At 63.0% G+C, this 15578-nt stretch overlaps 2 protein-coding genes across 7 annotated transcripts in view; one reads left to right on the top strand and one right to left on the bottom strand.

Annotated features, from left to right (window-relative positions):
* Positions 1-4170, bottom strand: part of CRELD2 (cysteine rich with EGF like domains 2) — a 13796-nt gene extending 9626 nt beyond the window's left edge. For 2 of the 6 annotated variants that reach the window (XM_049626567.1, XM_049626565.1), the window contains exons 1-6: positions 3867-4170; positions 3281-3363; positions 2633-2743; positions 2041-2132; positions 948-1124; positions 52-147 (exon numbers count right to left, since the gene is read on the bottom strand). In XM_049626567.1, coding sequence (XP_049482524.1) covers positions 52-147; positions 948-1124; positions 2041-2132; positions 2633-2743; positions 3281-3363; positions 3867-4004 — 697 coding nt within the window. In that variant the 5' untranslated portion in view covers positions 4005-4170. The remainder of the gene's footprint in view (positions 1-51; positions 148-947; positions 1125-2040; positions 2133-2632; positions 2744-3280; positions 3364-3866) is intronic. The other 4 variants (XM_049626569.1, XM_049626564.1, XM_049626566.1 and 1 more) reach the window with 4 other exon arrangements.
* Positions 4171-4414: 244 nt separating this feature from the next.
* On the top strand, positions 4415-13942 carry ALG12 (ALG12 alpha-1,6-mannosyltransferase). The gene is made up of 10 exons (XM_049626563.1): positions 4415-4517; positions 8167-8391; positions 8463-8595; positions 9870-10043; positions 10650-10844; positions 11175-11278; positions 11683-11906; positions 12902-13071; positions 13174-13249; positions 13375-13942. The coding sequence occupies exons 2-10, from the start codon at positions 8224-8226 to the stop codon at positions 13610-13612; spliced, it is 1482 nt and encodes a 493-aa protein (XP_049482520.1). The 5' UTR covers positions 4415-4517; positions 8167-8223; the 3' UTR covers positions 13613-13942.
* The last annotated feature ends 1636 nt before the right edge of the window (positions 13943-15578 follow it).

The raw sequence follows: 15578 nt of genomic DNA, 5'->3' as shown, positions 1-15578 counted from the left end.
GGGGGGGGAGGGAAGGCCAGGCCCCAGGAGCCCACGCAGCCTCAGCCTCACCCACGCAGGCGCCGTCCTCCCGCGCCCAGCCCTCTTGGCACTGGCCGCAGTCTCTGTTGGTGGGGCCCGTGCACATCTTACACGACTCGTCACAGGCTGGAAAGCAGAGGCGGGACGGCCACCAGTAAGCGTAAATCCCGCTCTGAGTAACGAGCGCGACGCAGAGATCATCTCAGAAAGTAGGGATTTACCTTCAGTGGAACGAAAACAAAACCCAGAAACAAATGAGGAAGAAACCCCCGAAAGCGGCCCTCAGTCAACGAGAGAGAAAACCACTCTTGCGACTCGTGATCCGGACGGGGGGCTCTCTCCTCGACTCCAGGGAAATAGTTGAGGGCCTGAGCGCTCACCCAGAGCGCCCAGGACACCTCCGAAGACCCAGGTAGGAGAGCCCCCCGTACTCGATGCCGAGACGCTGTGTCCTCTCAAGGGGACCTGGGGCCGGGAGGTCCCGCCACGTGACCTCAGCCCCCCGTTCCCGCACGTGCCCCCCCCCCCACCTCCTGCAGCGACGCGGGCCGGGGCCCAGAGTGGCCTTGGCTCACTCCAGACGCTCCGCCTCGGTGACCGCGCGCTGACGACAGCTGCAGAGGGAGGGCAAGCCCGCGAGGGGACACTAAAGGCAGCAGGTCACCAGGAGCCTGATGAGCATGGCTGTGACACACCGTCCACCCTCCCCTCCTTCTCCGGAGGACGTCGGGAGAACGGGACTCTCTTCCCTCCCGGGGGCTGTTTAGGGCTGGGAGGCAAGAGCACCGCGGCCCATCCTCCTGCTTCCCTTCCCGTGGCTCCTGCGTGCCCCCCGGGCTCCCGGGATGTGGGTAAGAGCCAAGGGATGCGTCTGTCGCGCCGAGGACCGTGGGCTGAAGCCCTGGCCACCCGCGCTGCTGCGGTACCTGTGCAGATGCTGTGCGTCTCATTCCTCAGCGAGCTGAAGTAGCCGTCCACGCAGTCGGTGCACGTGGCCCCCTGGTACCCAGGGTGGCACTGGCAGGACCCGTCCCCCTGCCTGCTGCCGTCCCCGCTGCAGTGCCCGTTCCCGCTGCAGGGCCTCTGGGACCCGCCCTGGCACGCTGGGGGCGACACAGACCCACCGCTCAGAGCTCAGCCCCGGGGCGGGGGCTGGGCTCACATCCAGAGGACGCCCACCCACCCCCCCGCTCACAAAGTAGCTTTCTGGAAGTCCCGCTAAAATCCAAGCCACGCTTCGCCCCCAGAACAAGCGCCTGGGGTTGGGATTTACAGGAGCCTGCATGCGACCCGGGGGGCCTGTGGGCATGTGGGTCACTGCCCGGGAGCCAGCCGGGGGCTCTGGGCAGCCTCACCTGAAACCCGGGGACAAGGATGCTCACACGTGGAGCAAGTAGGACTGCTTGGGACCATGACATCGGCCCGCTGCAGCCCCGTGGCAGCGGGACGGGAGGAAAGGTAGGCAGGAGGGGGCCTCGGCCAGGGAGAGAGTCTGAACTTGGAAAATGTGCCACTTGATCCAGCTGATCAAGGTGAGTGACTTTGGTGGCTTCGGTTTTGAAGTCCACGTCTTGACGTAAGAGCGTGGCTTCCCTACTTAAGGCTGGCACGATGCATCCATCCCGACAGATGTGACTGCCCCTCCCACCCCCACCCCCCCCAGACTTGTCTCTGCTCCTCCGTGGGCAGAGCTGGGCCGGGGGCCACGCAAGCCACAGAGCCACCTCCTTGCACTCAGGGGGCAGCGCCCACGCGGGCAGGTTAAAACTGGCCCACAGGTGGACTACGGGAGGTCTGTAGACCCTGAATTAGAAGCCCAGTTGGGATCAGATGCTCAGAGCGTTGCGGCCCAAAGGAGAAGGTCCCTGGGGTGAGGGCAGCAGCCACACAGCAGCCCCAGGGCCAGGTGGAGGTGGCATGGACTGTCCCTTTGCCGACCCTGCTCCCACCCGCCCGGGAATCACCACACGGGCACCGGCAATGACCTGGGGCACTTGAGACTCCCCGAGAAAAACATACCAAGGCAGTCCGGCCCGTACGTTCCTGGCGAACAGCAAACTTCCAGGGTTTTCACACAAAACCATTCAAATAAGTCAGGATACTCCTTCTTCCTGAGGAATCGAAAACGCGTTCGTTAAAGCTCACGTGACAGATTTCTTCAACACAAAATCATAGTTTGTGACGACGTGTGCTCCAGGGTATCGTAACGTCAGGGAAACACCAGTGCAGGCGGGACGGACTTCTCCAGTTACGGACCTCACCGGGATCATCGTGTTAAGGTAATAAGAGATGCTAACGTGCGGACAAGAGAGAAGACGCGCGTGTGGAAACTCTCGGAGGTCTGAAATTATTTCAAAATTATGAATTAAAAAATAAGAAGCCACTCGTGTGTTTCAACGAACACCCGGGGAGAGCAGGGTTGGGGCGGGGGGGCCGGAGAGCCAGGCTGGGGCACGCGAGGGGGGCCCAGGTAACGGGGCGGGGGGTGCGGGAGATGCACTGGGTGTAGGGGTGCAGGGCTGGGGGGATGGGGGGGCCCTGGGGTCTGGGGCTGGGGAACAGGGTGGGGGGTGCAGGGGTGTGGGGGGCGCAGGGGGTGTGGGACACTCACAGCCTCAGCCACCAGGCCTCCAGGCGTTCCTCATGCTCCTCTAGCATGCTGTGACAGTCGAAGTCGCTGCTGCCACACAGGCTCTCCATGATCTCCAGCAGCCGGACCTCGCTGAAACACAAGCCCATCAGCACCACAGAGTGAGAAGGCGAGTCGAGGCGTCGGTGTGCATCCCACAGGACATCCCCCCTTGGCGCAAGGCGGGAAGGACGGTGGCGCTTCAGTAGGAAAAGACCCTCAGCAGACACATCAGGTGGGCTGGGTGCCCTGTGATGAATGAAACTCAGAGAACAGGTGGCCGTGCGGCAGGTGTGGGGCCCACCAGGGGAGCCCCTGAAGTTGGGGGCAGGGGCTGGAGTCCTGGGTGGAGGAGAGAGGGCTAAGCCCACCAGCAGGGGAAGCCAGTGACATTTCACGTGGGGGGACTCACCGTCCAGGATGCATCATTAAGAGACCACCCAGTCCACTGTGTGCGGACTGGATACGGGGATAAGTGTGGAAGCCAAAAGGCCATGTAGGGCCCAGCAGACAGGTGACGCTATGGGAGGGACCCTTCCGTGTATTTGTCATCAACGCGGGTGACAACGTTCACAGGAACACGTCAAGTACCAAAGCTGGGCTGCCCAGAGCAGGGGTGGTGGCACCCACCTGAATTCATACTTGGATAGCGCCTTTTCCTCCCAAGCCGTGTTCCCGCCGCCAAAGTTCTTCTTTGCGGTGTCCACCATTCCCTGCGGGGACACGGTGGAGACGGGGCTCAGTGCCGCCGCCCCCACCCACGTCCGTTGTGAGAGCAACCCTAGTCCATCATGGTGACTCCCCAAGCCCACTGACAGGTCGCCGCCATTCATTGCGTGGGTGATCCTGGGTCCATCACGAGGGTGATGTCCGTGTCAGGACTGACTCTGGCCCATCTCTGGGCTATCCTGGGTCCCTGACCCTGGTCCCTTGTGGGCTGACCTCAGGTCCATGGTGGAGTGACTCCGGCCCACTCAGGGTGACCCCGGCCCACGGAGGGGTTACCCTGGATCCTTGATCCTCGTCCGTTGTGGGTTGACCTCAGGTCCACGGTGGAGTGACTCCGGCCCATCTCGGGGTGACCCTCGACCGTTGTGGGCCGACCCGGATCCACCGCAGGCTTACCCTGGGTCCAGGACCCCGATCCATCGCGGGACGACCCCGGCCCCGCCGCCCCCGACCCCGACCCCGCGTCTGCGTGGGGTGACCGGCCCACCTGGTTGAACTTGTCCACCAGCTCCCGGCAGCGCTTGCAGGGCGTCGCCTTCTTGGCGGTCTCACCAGGCGGCGGCGGCAGCAGCAGCAGCAGCAGCAGCAGCAGCAGCCCCAGCGCGGCCGGGGTAGGGGGGCGCATGGCGGGCCGAGGCGGGCAGCGTTGCGCAGGACGCGGCCGCGCGGGCACTGGCCGAGGTCCGGCGGGAACCGGCGCAGCGCTCGGCCTCTGCGGCCGCCCACCGCTCCGCGGTGCCGGCAGTTCCCGGGGCTACTTGATGGTGCCGGGCGGGATCCCGCCCCGCGCCAGCCCTCGCGCCGCTATTGGTCGGAGGGACCCACCCCGTCCTCATGTGGCCCAATCCGGGCTCGCCACGAGAAGCGACCAATAAGAAGACCCCGGGTCAGCGTCCAGCGGGGAGGGGGTGGGGACGGGGGCGTGGAAATCGGAGCCTGCCCCTCGCGCGCACCGGCCGCGGCGGCCATCTTTACTCCGGGCAGGGAGGGCGTCCCGCTGCGGTGGTAGCGAGGTTTTGGTGGCCATGTTAGGTTTGGGCAAGGGCTTCGCGTCCGTTCTTCGCTTCCGCCACCCCGCTTCCGGCCGCGGGCTGCCTAGGGCGCCGCGCATCGAGGGACGCCGCCGGCGGCAGGCGAGGTCAGCGCGCGGTACCGCGGCCGGGGCTCTCGGGACGGGCGGAGGGCGGGGGCGGGACGCGGGCTCTCGGTGCGGGCGGCGGGGACCCCGAACCGGCGCTCGCGTCGCGCTCCTCCGTCCTCAGCGCCGGTGCTCCTCGCCGGGAGCCTGGGGACAGTGTCCTGGGGCCCAGGTCCCGCGTTTCCCTGCCTGCCCGAGGCCGCTGGCTCGGGAACCGAGGTGGAAATAGAACTGAGACGGGCGCGATCTGGGTTCCAGCGACGAAGCGCCGAAGGAGGACGCTCCACAGGGTGGCTACTGGTCTGCGGTGCACCGGGCCGCTTGTGTGCCCGGTGTGAGCGGAGCCCTCAGCACCCGCAGTGGCAGGGGCCGGACGGCCTTCACGGGTCGCCTCCTCAGCGGAGACGAACCGGGCCTGTCCACCTGTGCGCGCCCGGGCTGACCCGCGCGGCCGGACATGCGCTCACGCCCTCCGCCCGGTTTCTGTGCCCGTCCTGGCCCGGCCAGCGTCCCGGCCCAGCGTCGGCAGTGCTGGCGTCCTCCGGGATCAGGGGCGCACCTGCTGCTTGTGCCCGTGGTCGGTCCTCAGCCGAGAACACACAGTCCTGGGGCTGAGAAGCCCCTGTGGCGAGGGAGCCCGGAGTCCCGCACACACGTGTGCCCCTCACAGCTTGTGAGAGGACAGTATGGGGTTCCCTGCAGGGGAGCGTGCTCTGGGCCCCACACACAGGGGGTCTGTGGGCAGGCGGGTTCTTAGCTGACCTGGGACGGCTGTGAGCCAGAGTCAGGTTCCCGCCAAGCAGCATTTCTCCTGCAGCCGTTTGCACAGCTTGGTGTGTAAATGCTTTCTATTTCTTTAACCTTTTTTTTTTTTTTTTTTTTCCATACCAGTAAGAGGAACAGAGAATAGTGTGTGAATATCCTGTGGTCTCCTTGGCTTTACTGGAAATTAAAACGTTAATGCTAGTTTTTGTTTTTTTTTAAATGTGGAGAGAGAGCGCGCATGAGCAGGGGAGGGGCAGAGAGGGAGAGAGAGAATCCCAAGCGGGCTCACACTGTCAGCACAGACAGAGCCCCGCTCGGGGCTCGAACTCAGGAGCCGTGAGATCATGACCTGAGCCGAAATCAAGAGTCAGATGCTTAACCGGCTGAGCCACCCAGGTGCCCCAGCGCTAATGTACTTTTAATGAAAACGTAAGCTGGCGTGATGAGACCCACGTTGAGGAGTTTTACCGAATTTCTTCTCCAAGTAGTTTGTTGAGCATCTACTGTGCGCCAGGCTCTGCTGCTAGAACCGTGAATCAGCCACGCAGGCCCTGCCCCCAGGACATGAGCCCAGCAGGGAGACAGTCAGCCACGTTTCATTCACATGTGGGCTCCTGTGATGACCAGAGTCCATCCTTGCTGAGGGTACTGGGGGCGGGGGGGGGGGGGGGACCAGAGAAATCCCATCAAGGAGCTTACACGTTAGAAAGAGGGAGACAAATTGGGGCGCCTGGGTGGCTCAGTCGGTTGAGCATCTGGCTTCAACGTAGGTCATGATCTCTCGGTTCGTGGGTTTGAGCCTCGCTGTGCTGACAGCTCAGAGCCTGGAGTCTTCTCTGGATTCTGTGTCTCCCTCTCTCTCTCTGTGTCCCCTCCCCTGCTCATGCTCTGTCTCTCTCTGTTAAAATTAATTAAACGTTTAAAAAAGGTTTAAAGAAAGAAGGAGACAAATTATAACACCCTTGTTCATCCATGGTTTTTATATCTGGAAAGAGAAAAAGTTAGGTTACTTTTGAGGGAACTGCTACTTTGGTCGTTCTTAATTATTAAAGCCCCTTTCCCCCCTTCCTGGCCCCACCTCACCACCGCCAGCATTGCCACATCAGGCAGGATTCCTGCTCCTTCCATTCCATGGATTGTCCTTCCCTTGTTGATTCCCCCCCAGTTGCCATCTTTGGAGACTACAGACTTCTTTTTTTTTTTTTTTAATTTTTAAAAATTGTTTCTTTATTTTGAGAGACAGAGACAGAGAGTGAGCAGGGGAAGGGCAGAGAGGGAGACAGAATCCGAAGCAGGGTCCGGGCTCTGTGCTGACAGCTCAGACCTCAAACCCACGAATCGTGAGATCACGAGCTGAGCTGAAGTCAGACCCTTCATCGACTGAGCCACCCAGGCGCTCCTGGAGGCTGCAGACTTCCGAAATCTCTCTCTAATCACAAGGTAGTTTTAGGGGGACCTGGGTAGCTCAGTCGGTTAAGCGTTGACAGTTTCTGCTCACGGTTCCTGAGATCGAGCCCCGTGCTGGGCTCCACGTTTGCTGTGGAGCCTGCTTGGGATTCTCTCCCTCCCCCTCCCTCTGCCCCTACCCTGCATGCGTGTGTGCACACGTGTTCTCCCTCTTTCTCTCTCTCAAATGAAAAAATAAATAAGAAAAAAAGTAGTTTCAGCAAACAGTAAGCACTCTGTCCTTTCTCTTCTGGCCTTTCTGGTTCTGATCAAATAAAACCAAACCTGTTTTAAGAGTAGCCAGAAACACGAAGAAGAATGTGCCGTCTTCCCCCCGCACAAGCGGGACAATCTCGGTGTCTCCCGGGAAGCTTTGTGCTGTACGCTCTTCCCCACATCGTCCTGCTGTATTTGGGTGATTCGGGGATCCACTGCAGACACATCCGTCTGAACACTTCAGGGACACGCTCATGCTCTTTGTCACCTGCATGTTCACCTTGGTGACCGGCGTGGTGCCTCTCAGGGGCTCCACACGGCTTCCGGCGGGCAGGCGTCCACAGCTCCTGTCCGGTTGTACCTGGACTGCGGGGCTTCGTGGGCTGTCCTGACCCTGTGTGCCACCTCCTGCCCTCCTGTGGCTGCCCCTCTGTCATCCCCCAGACGCATCCCTCCCACCCTACAGCTGCCTGTCCCGGGTCTCTCAGCCCGTACCGTGGGGCCCTGCTGTCCCGCCGGGGTTGAGCCTCTCAACTGCAGGGGCTGTCCCGCTGCCCTCCAGAGGCTGGGTCTGCCCGGGGCCCGGCCACGTGGAGGACTGACTCAGTTCTGCAAATAAAGTCTTCCTGGAAAAATACACAGCTTGAAGCCTGAGCCAGCCGGTTAAACTGTGGAAGGGGCGCCTGGGTGGCTCAGGCTGTGTCCGACTCTTGATCTCAGCTCAGGTCTTGATCTCAGTCAGGGTCACGAGTTCAAGCCCCGAGTGGGGCTCCGCGCTCGGTGTGAAGCTTGCTTTTAAAAAAATGTGAAAAGGGGCGCCTGGGTGGCGCAGTCGGTTAAGCGTCCGACTTCAGCCAGGTCACGATCTCACGGTCCGTGAGTTCGAGCCCCGCGTCAGGCTCTGGGCTGATGGCTCGGAGCCTGGAGCCTGTTTCCGATTCTGTGCCTCCCTCTCTCTCTGCCCCTCCCCCGTTCATGCTCTGTCTCTCTCTGTCCCAAAAATTAAAAAAAAAAAAAAAAAAAAAAAAACGTTGAAAAAAAAAAAAAGAGAAAGGAGCTCAGGCGGGATTTTTCCTTGAATCCTCTAGTTGGAGGCCTTCTGATCTACAGAAGTGACAGCAGTAGTTCAAAGAGTTCACACTCCCCCTTCACCTGGATCCCCGGGTGTTAACTCACGTGTGACTGTGGAAACTCAGCGATCTGCATTTTCGTTTTGCCCCAGTGCTCACAGGGCAGCAGCGTTGATGGTCACTGAAGGCACGTGAAGCGGGACATCGCCATGGCGGGGAAGAGGCCGTCGGGCCCAGGCCGGCAGCGCTGGCTGCTGGGGCTGCTGGCGGCCGTGGGCGCCGTCCACCTCTTCACCTGCCCCTACTCCAAAGTGGAGGAGAGCTTTAGTCTGCAGGCCGTGCACGACCTGCTCTACCACCGACTGGACGTGGACAAGGTGAGCGCCCGCGTCCCGGGCCATGCGGCACCCCTGCGAGACGTCCGCTGACGCCCCCCTTCTCCCTGCAGTATGACCACCTCGAGTTCCCCGGCGTGGTCCCCAGGACGTTCCTCGGGCCGCTGGCCGTGGCGGTGCTGTCCAGCCCTGCGGTCTGTGTGCTGTCCCTGCTGCAAGCGCCCAAGTTCTATTCTCAGCTAGTAGGTAAGGGGGAGTCCGGACGAGGACAGGTGAGGAGCCGTGCGAAGTCGGGGCTTCGGTCGGCCGGGCTGAGGCCCCCCTCCTTCTGGGCCGTCCTTCCGTCAGAACCCAGGCTGCTTCGTGCGGTGGTCCAAGCTCGGGTGGAGGCCCGAAGTCAGCCCTTTCTGGGCCGTGACCCGGGACAGGTAACTGGGCACCTGTCCACCTGTTCCCGAGACCATGAGGTGAGGGTGCCAGCCGGCCCTGCCCCGGCCGCGGCGGCCGGAGGGGAAGCGGGCGAGATGCACCTCCGGGGGTGGCCGCAGAGGGGCCGGCGGCCACACCTGGAGAGCCATCCACCCAGGCGGTACGGCGCCTGCATTGGAGGCCTCGCTTCCCCCACCTGGAGGCCACCGTCCACGGGGCTTTGTGCAGAGCGTTCTGGGGCTGTGTGCCCATGTATTTTTAAAAACCAAATTCAGAACATTCTGTGTATCTCTCTCTGAAACGTCATTTTTGGTCGATAGTCACCAGTTTTCCATTTCGGTGAATTTTTAAAAACTTATTTTAAGAAAATTTTTTTTAGACAGAGATAAGAGTGCGAGTTGGGGAGGGGCAGAGAGAGAGGGAGACACAGAATCAGAAGCAGGCTCCAGGTCTGAGCTGTCAGCACACAGCCCGACGCGGGGCTCGAACCCACAACCTGTGAGATCATGACCTGAGCCGAAGTCGGACGCTCCACCGACTGAGCCACCCAGGCGCCCCATTTCGGTGAATTTTTATCGTGGCCGCACCCAGACGACATTTGGATCTCCCCCGCTAAGTCAGATACGCTCTCCAGCTAGTTTGTCGGCCTCACGGGCAGGATGTTAAAGACACAGATCCCCGGGGGAGAAGCAGGCCTGCTTCCTGAGAGAACAGATTAGGAAATGGAAATCCGCCGCCACGGGGGGCGGCTGCACAGGCTGGGCTGGTTCGGGGGTGTCGGGGAGCCCCGGATAGTCTCCCCGCCTGGGGAAGGGTGGCCCTGGACACGTCCTGTCCCTGTGGCGTGGGCAGTGCTGATGATGCCGCGCCTGTCACGCGGTCCTGCAGACGCCGCCTGCTCTGCCCGGTGGCCGTGTCCCCCCGAGCCCCCTCCCCAGGCCGCATGGTCCCGGCAGAGCTTCAGGGTCCCCTCCTTCGAGGTGGTCTCACTGCTACTTGGTCGTCAACTTGCACCGCGAGCGGCACTGGCGGAGACCTGCTTTGCCGGCGTCCTGCACGCTGTGGGTCACTCACGGTGCCCTCTTGTTTAGTCAGAGCCGTCCTGGGACTCGGCGTGATCTCGGGACTCTGGACTTTACAAAAAGAAGTGAGGCGGCAGTTTGGGGCCACGGTGGCCACCATGTTCTGCTGGGTGACGGCCACACAGTTCCACCTGATGTTCTACTGCACCCGGACGCTCCCCAACGTGCTGGCCCTGTCCGTGGGTAGGCGCTTGCCGAGCCGCACTCTCGCTGGGGACCACGGGGCGGGGCGTACCGGCCCGGCGAGGGGGTGTCTGTCAGAAATGCCGGGCGACGGGACGCGGGGGCCTCTTCTTGGTGCCGGATGGAGGCACGCTTCCCCGCACGTGGCCGGGGCCGCCTGCGAGGGTCTCCCCGGCCTGTGGACAGCTCTGTCCGAGCATCCTGGGGGTGACCCAGGCAGACGGGGGGAGGCCAAGTGTGGGTAGGAGGGGGGGCCGTGGATGGCGTGGGTTTGGGGGGGGGTCTGTGCCGATCGGGGCAGGGTGCCCGTCCGAATGAACCCCGCGGGGGGCCAGCGGGACACGCCGCAGGCCCGGGTGCGCAGGAGAGGAGGGGAGGCGCTGGGCGCGTGGAGCCTGGGGGGTTTCAGGGCACGCGGGGGCCAGGTGCCGTCAGGCCTGAGAAGCGGCCCCGGGCTGTGTGGTGGCGCCGTGGCGCGGGAGCCGTGGCCGGCCCCGTGTCAGCAGATCTGGGTCTGAGCGGCGTGTGCCGTCCTCTGGCGGGTTCTGCGTGGCTTTCGCCGGGAGGAAGCAAGTCGGCCTGCTTCGGTCACCCCGTGTCTTGCAGTCCTGCCCGCCCTCACGGCCTGGCTGCAGCTGAAGTGGGCCCGCTTCATCCGGCTCTCGGCGTTCGCCATCCTGGTGTTCCGGGCGGAGCTGAGCCTGTTCCTGGGCCTCGTGCTGCTGCTGCTGCTGCGCTCGCGGAGGGTGACGGTGGCGCGGGCCTTGCGCTGCGCCCTGCCGGCCGGGGCTCTCTGCTTAGGTGAGTGGGAGCCGCCATGGGCTGCTGTGACTCAAAGCGGGGCTCTCGGGAGAGCTGGCCTTCATGTCCCGCAGAGATAAAATGTCTTAGCGCCTCCATCCGCGGGCCGCCCTCGTCCTGGCCGGGAGGGGCGGCTGGCCCCCGTCGGGGGAGCCGAGGTCCCGACGCGCCACGCCCCTCTGGAGCAGGGGGCTCGTGGCCGACGCGGCTGCTTCACGGGACGTTGACCTGCGACCTGGGGCTCTGGGGCTGCTGTTCACGCCGCGGCGGCGACATCCGAGTGGCTCAGGTGGCCGTGTTCTTTCCTGAGGGACTCCTTTATCTTACCAGGACTGACCGTCGCCGTGGACTCCTGTTTTTGGCGAAGTCTCGTGTGGCCGGAGGGAAAGGTGCTTTGGTACAACACCATCCTGAACAAAAGTTCCAACTGGGGAGTATCCTTCCCGTGTGTCTGCGGGGCAGCCTGCAGGGTGGGGCGGGGTGGTCGTCCCCCCTCCCCCCTCATCCTCCCCCCTCCCCTCCCCCCCTCCCTTCCTCCCCTCCCCGGTCCTCAGGCAGCCGCACCTGCCGAGACACCGCCCTGCCGTTGGGCGCCATTTCCCCTTTAGCCTTTGGGACGGTCTTTAGCGGGAGCCCGTAGCGTTTTGCTGCGGAACCCGACAGCGTACACACGGGCGGGAAGGACAGCGCGCGAGTCCCCGGCACACCCGTCCCACCGGCACGAGCTGTTCTGCAGCCAGGGGGAGGGACGGGTGGCGGGGGGTCCCAGGTGCCGCGGGCAGGAGCGCCTGTCGGCCGTGGCTCGCTGGCGTGTGGCTCCTTGACCCTGCCCCCGCAGACCTCGCCGCTGCTGTGGTATTTCTACTCGGCCCTGCCCCGCGGCCTGGGCTGCAGCCTGCTGTTCGTGCCGCTGGGCGCCGCGGACAGGCGGGCTCTGGCGCTGCTGCTGCCCTCGCTGGGCTTCGTGGCCCTGTACTCGCTGCTGCCGCACAAGGAGCTGCGGTTCATCATCTACTCCTTCCCTGTGCTCAACATCGTGGCCGCCAGGGGCTGCGCCTGCCTGTGAGCGTCCCGCCGCCCCCGCAGCCGCGCCGCACGCGCCCGCTGTCACGTGGGGAGGTGTTGAAGGAGGAGGGCCCGGGGTTGGGACGGGCTGGCCTCCCACCCACCGTGTCGGTGGGGCTGTGGTCAGTCGGGCTGGTCTCCGCGTGGCCGTGCTGACAGTCCCGGGCTCGGTCACCTGGGGGAGGACGTGCCCGGAGTGGCCCCCGCACAGGGTGGCCGAGCGGGCTTCGGCCGGGCGGATGGTCTCCGGGGCTGACTTCGCTGAAGGGCCAGGCCCCACCGAGCAGAGAGCGGCAGAGCGGATGACAGGGGAAGGGTCAGGGAAGCGCTTGACCCACGGGCGTGGGGCACAAGGTGGTGTGGGGGTTTCCGAGGGAGGGGGATGGCCCGGCGACAGAACGAAGGTGCCCCGAGGAGGGCGCCCGGGATAAGGCAGGCTGGTCGAGCGGGGCTGCCCTTCCCTGGAGCAAGGCGGTCACTGCCACGGTAGGAACAGGAGTGACGCGGCCGCTCGGCCGGGCTGAGGGCGCAGAGGGTGTGGCCGGGAGAGGGGGCCCTGCCGCATGGCCCCTGCAGGAGCCGGGAGCCAGGAGTAGGCCGTGCTGTCAAAGAACTAACGCCCGTGAAGGGCAGGAAGCACCTTGTGCCCGCTCTGCTCCGGGCCTCAGCCCGGGCTCAGCCTCGGGCTCCATCTGGGTTCACTGGCGGGCGTGGTGCTGGAGGGACGTGCACCCGGCCCGAGGCCACAGGGGGAGCTGCTCAGAGCAGCGGGCGGATTCCATCTCGAGGGCTGGGATGGGAGGGAGGAGGACTCCGTTCATGGAAAATCCGGGCGTCTCAGGTTAGCGAAGCTGGGGCGAACCATGGACGGACTGTTCAGGAGTCCGTGACTGTGCGGGAAGGGGGTTCAGTTCTTGAAACGAGGCCGCAGACTCCACAGGCTGGTGTTGCCGGGGGAGAGCAAGCCTTTCCGTGAAACGCGCTCTTTCCAGGCTGAACAACTACAGGAAGTCTTGGCTGTATAAAGTGGGTTCCGCCCTTGTGGTAGGACACCTGGTGGTGAATGCCATGTACTCGGCCACGGCCCTGTACGTGTCCCACTTCAACTATCCTGGCGGTGTCGCGATGCAGCGGCTGCACGAGCTGGTGGCCCCCGGGACAGGTGGGTGCTTGGGGCCGAGCTGGGCCAGCTGCGGCTCTGGCGGGGGTGGGGAGGGGGAACCCCAGCTCGCCATGCTGACTGAACACGCGTGGTTGTCCACAGACGTCGTCGTGCACATCGACGTGGCCGCCGCACAGACCGGTGTGTCTCGGTTTCTAGAAGTCAACAGCGCCTGGAGGTACGTTCCCGCCAGCTGTGACTGCGGGCGGTGGTGCTCCTCGCAGAGGCCACGTGGGGGTTCCCTGGGGGCATCCGGGCACTGGCGTGGGACCACAGGTGCACGGTCACGCTCTTCCCTCGCAGGTACGAGAAAAAGGAAGATGTGCAGCCTGGGTCGGGGCGTATGCTGGCCTACACGCACCTCCTCGTGGAGGCGGCCCCTGCGCAGCTGGCCCTCTACAGGGACACCCACCGGGTCCTGGCCAGCATCGCGGGCACCACCGGGGTGAGTCTGAACCTGACCCGACTGCCTCCATTTGACGTCAACCTGCAGACAAAGCTGGTGCTCCTCGAGAGGCTCCGCCGGCCTCCTGGCAAATGAGACGATGCGGAGAGCCGAACCGGGGACGTGCCCCGGACGTAGCCCTCAGGGAACAGGCCGGGGTCCTCCACGGCCAGCCCAGACCGAGCACGGCCAGCGGGGACCGCGGGCCTCACCCGGGGGCCTCTCGGAGCACCTGAAAAAGCACCCCTTCGGGGGAGCTCGTGTGAGACTTGGTGTCGAGGCAGCACCGCTGGACGGCGTCCCCCGCCCACGCCCCGAGCCGCAGGGAGAATCCTTCGTGGGCACAGACACGCCATGGCGTGGCAGCTCACGTGAAATTGTGGGAATTTAAAGAGGATGGAGAATAAAAATGTGAATGTTTCCTTATTAGAGATTTAACGATACGTGGTATTTCTAGAGGCTGCCTCTGCGTAGGTTGCGTTTTATGTGGTGACTTCGGCATCTTTACGCTTCATCGCCCGAGAATTTATTAAGGACCCAAAATGCATCTGATGCCACCAGACGCCGAAGACGATGCAGGGAAACGGGTGCGCTGCACACACACGCACACACCGCGTGTGCTCACGCCACGTGCACACACGTACCGTGCACACTCACCACGTGCACTCCTACCACGCACAGTCACACATCACACCACGCGTGCTCACACTTCATCCACGTCACTCATACCACACACGTACCACGTGTGTACACACACCATGCGCACACACACATGTACTCGTACTGCACGCACATGCACACCGTGTGCTCATGCCGCACACGCGCACACGTCACGTGCACCCTACCACATGCACTCGTGCCACACACACACACGTGCTCACGTGCACAAAGAAAGGCTACCTTTTCCGAGCCACTCGAGAGAGTAGCTCTCGGCACGGAGCACCTCCGCGTGTCCTAGGAGGGAGGCGACGGCCTCTCCCGCCTGTAGCTGCTGGGTCTCCACCGCAGCCGACAGGCAGTGTGGGCACAGACATGTCCGCTGGGCGCACCTGCTCCAGCCTCTCCCCGACTCGATGTCGTCCGACGATCCCCGTGGAGGCTGGCCTTTGCAGCACCCCCCGCCTCCGGCTGGTGCCCAACACTCTATGCGAGCCAGCTCCCGCCTTTCCCCTTTTGTCTCATTGTCCCAGTGTTTATTATGTACGTATTACCGGCATTTATCACTCATTTATAATTGGTCGGGGCTCAGATATTTGTCATCGGTTATCAGCATGCATCCGTGGATCGCTGCCGGGCCTCACGCTGTGCCGGGGTCGCACGGGGAGCTGTCATGTTGTGACGTGTCATTGCTTCCCTACTTTCCGGCACAAGGCTCTCGGGTCCCTCTGTCCCAGCCCAGAAATCAGCCATTTGTCCGAGGGGCCCTGCCTCCTCTTGGGGAATGGTCGTGGAGACTGAGGCCTGGGTGCAAAACCTGCGTGTTGCTTTCAAGATGTCTGTTTTTAGGCCGTGTCTGGACAGCGAGGGAGGACGGGCACACCCACACGCACACACCTATGTGCACTTTTGAGAGACCACGGTGCCATGCCGACACCTCCAGTTCCACCTCCGTGGGCTCGTTTGCCTGCCTTGTCTGTATCTGTACGTCTGCCCTCCACAGTGAGAATTCCGTCCCCAGTGACTTCAGGTTCGTGGTCAAATACCGTGTGTGCACGGTCCTCAGATGAACCCTCCTGCTTCACTGTGGTGGTTTTCATTTAAAATATGATTGGGCTCTCGTCTTTCCGTTTGCTTTCAGTCTCAGGATCTGGCTTCCCATCCTCTTTATTGGTAGAACGTGATCGCGCTTCCAGAAGTCTGGACTCTTCACAAAGGCACGCTCAGGGACATGGCTCCCTCCTGTCCCTCCTCCACGTTTTTGCAACTAGCGTCAGTTTTCTGGTTTGTCCTTTTTGTGAAGATGCCTGTGTGCCGACTGCACGTTGTTTCTTCTCCTGGAAAGCACTCTTCTACTCGGGGACGACTCCCTCTTGGAGCCACGTAGTGCTTCATCGTGTGGATG

Source organism: Panthera uncia, chromosome B4, assembly GCF_023721935.1.
Source record: "Panthera uncia isolate 11264 chromosome B4, Puncia_PCG_1.0, whole genome shotgun sequence".
Classification (NCBI taxonomy): Eukaryota; Metazoa; Chordata; class Mammalia; order Carnivora; family Felidae; genus Panthera; species Panthera uncia.
The sequence above is the reverse complement of the archived record's forward strand: the minus strand, read 5'-3'. Positions and strand labels throughout refer to the sequence as shown.

Bases quoted from the DNA above. Each gene is read 5' to 3' on its own strand.
- ALG12 (XM_049626563.1), top strand. From the start codon at position 8,224: ATGGCGGGGAAGAGGCCGTCGGGCCCAGGCCGGCAGCGCTGGCTGCTG. The intron at 11,907-12,901 runs GTGAGCGTCCCG...CGCTCTTTCCAG, and splicing joins GCCAGGGGCTGCGCCTGCCT to GCTGAACAACTACAGGAAGT. The intron at 13,250-13,374 runs GTACGTTCCCGC...CTTCCCTCGCAG, and splicing joins GAAGTCAACAGCGCCTGGAG to GTACGAGAAAAAGGAAGATG.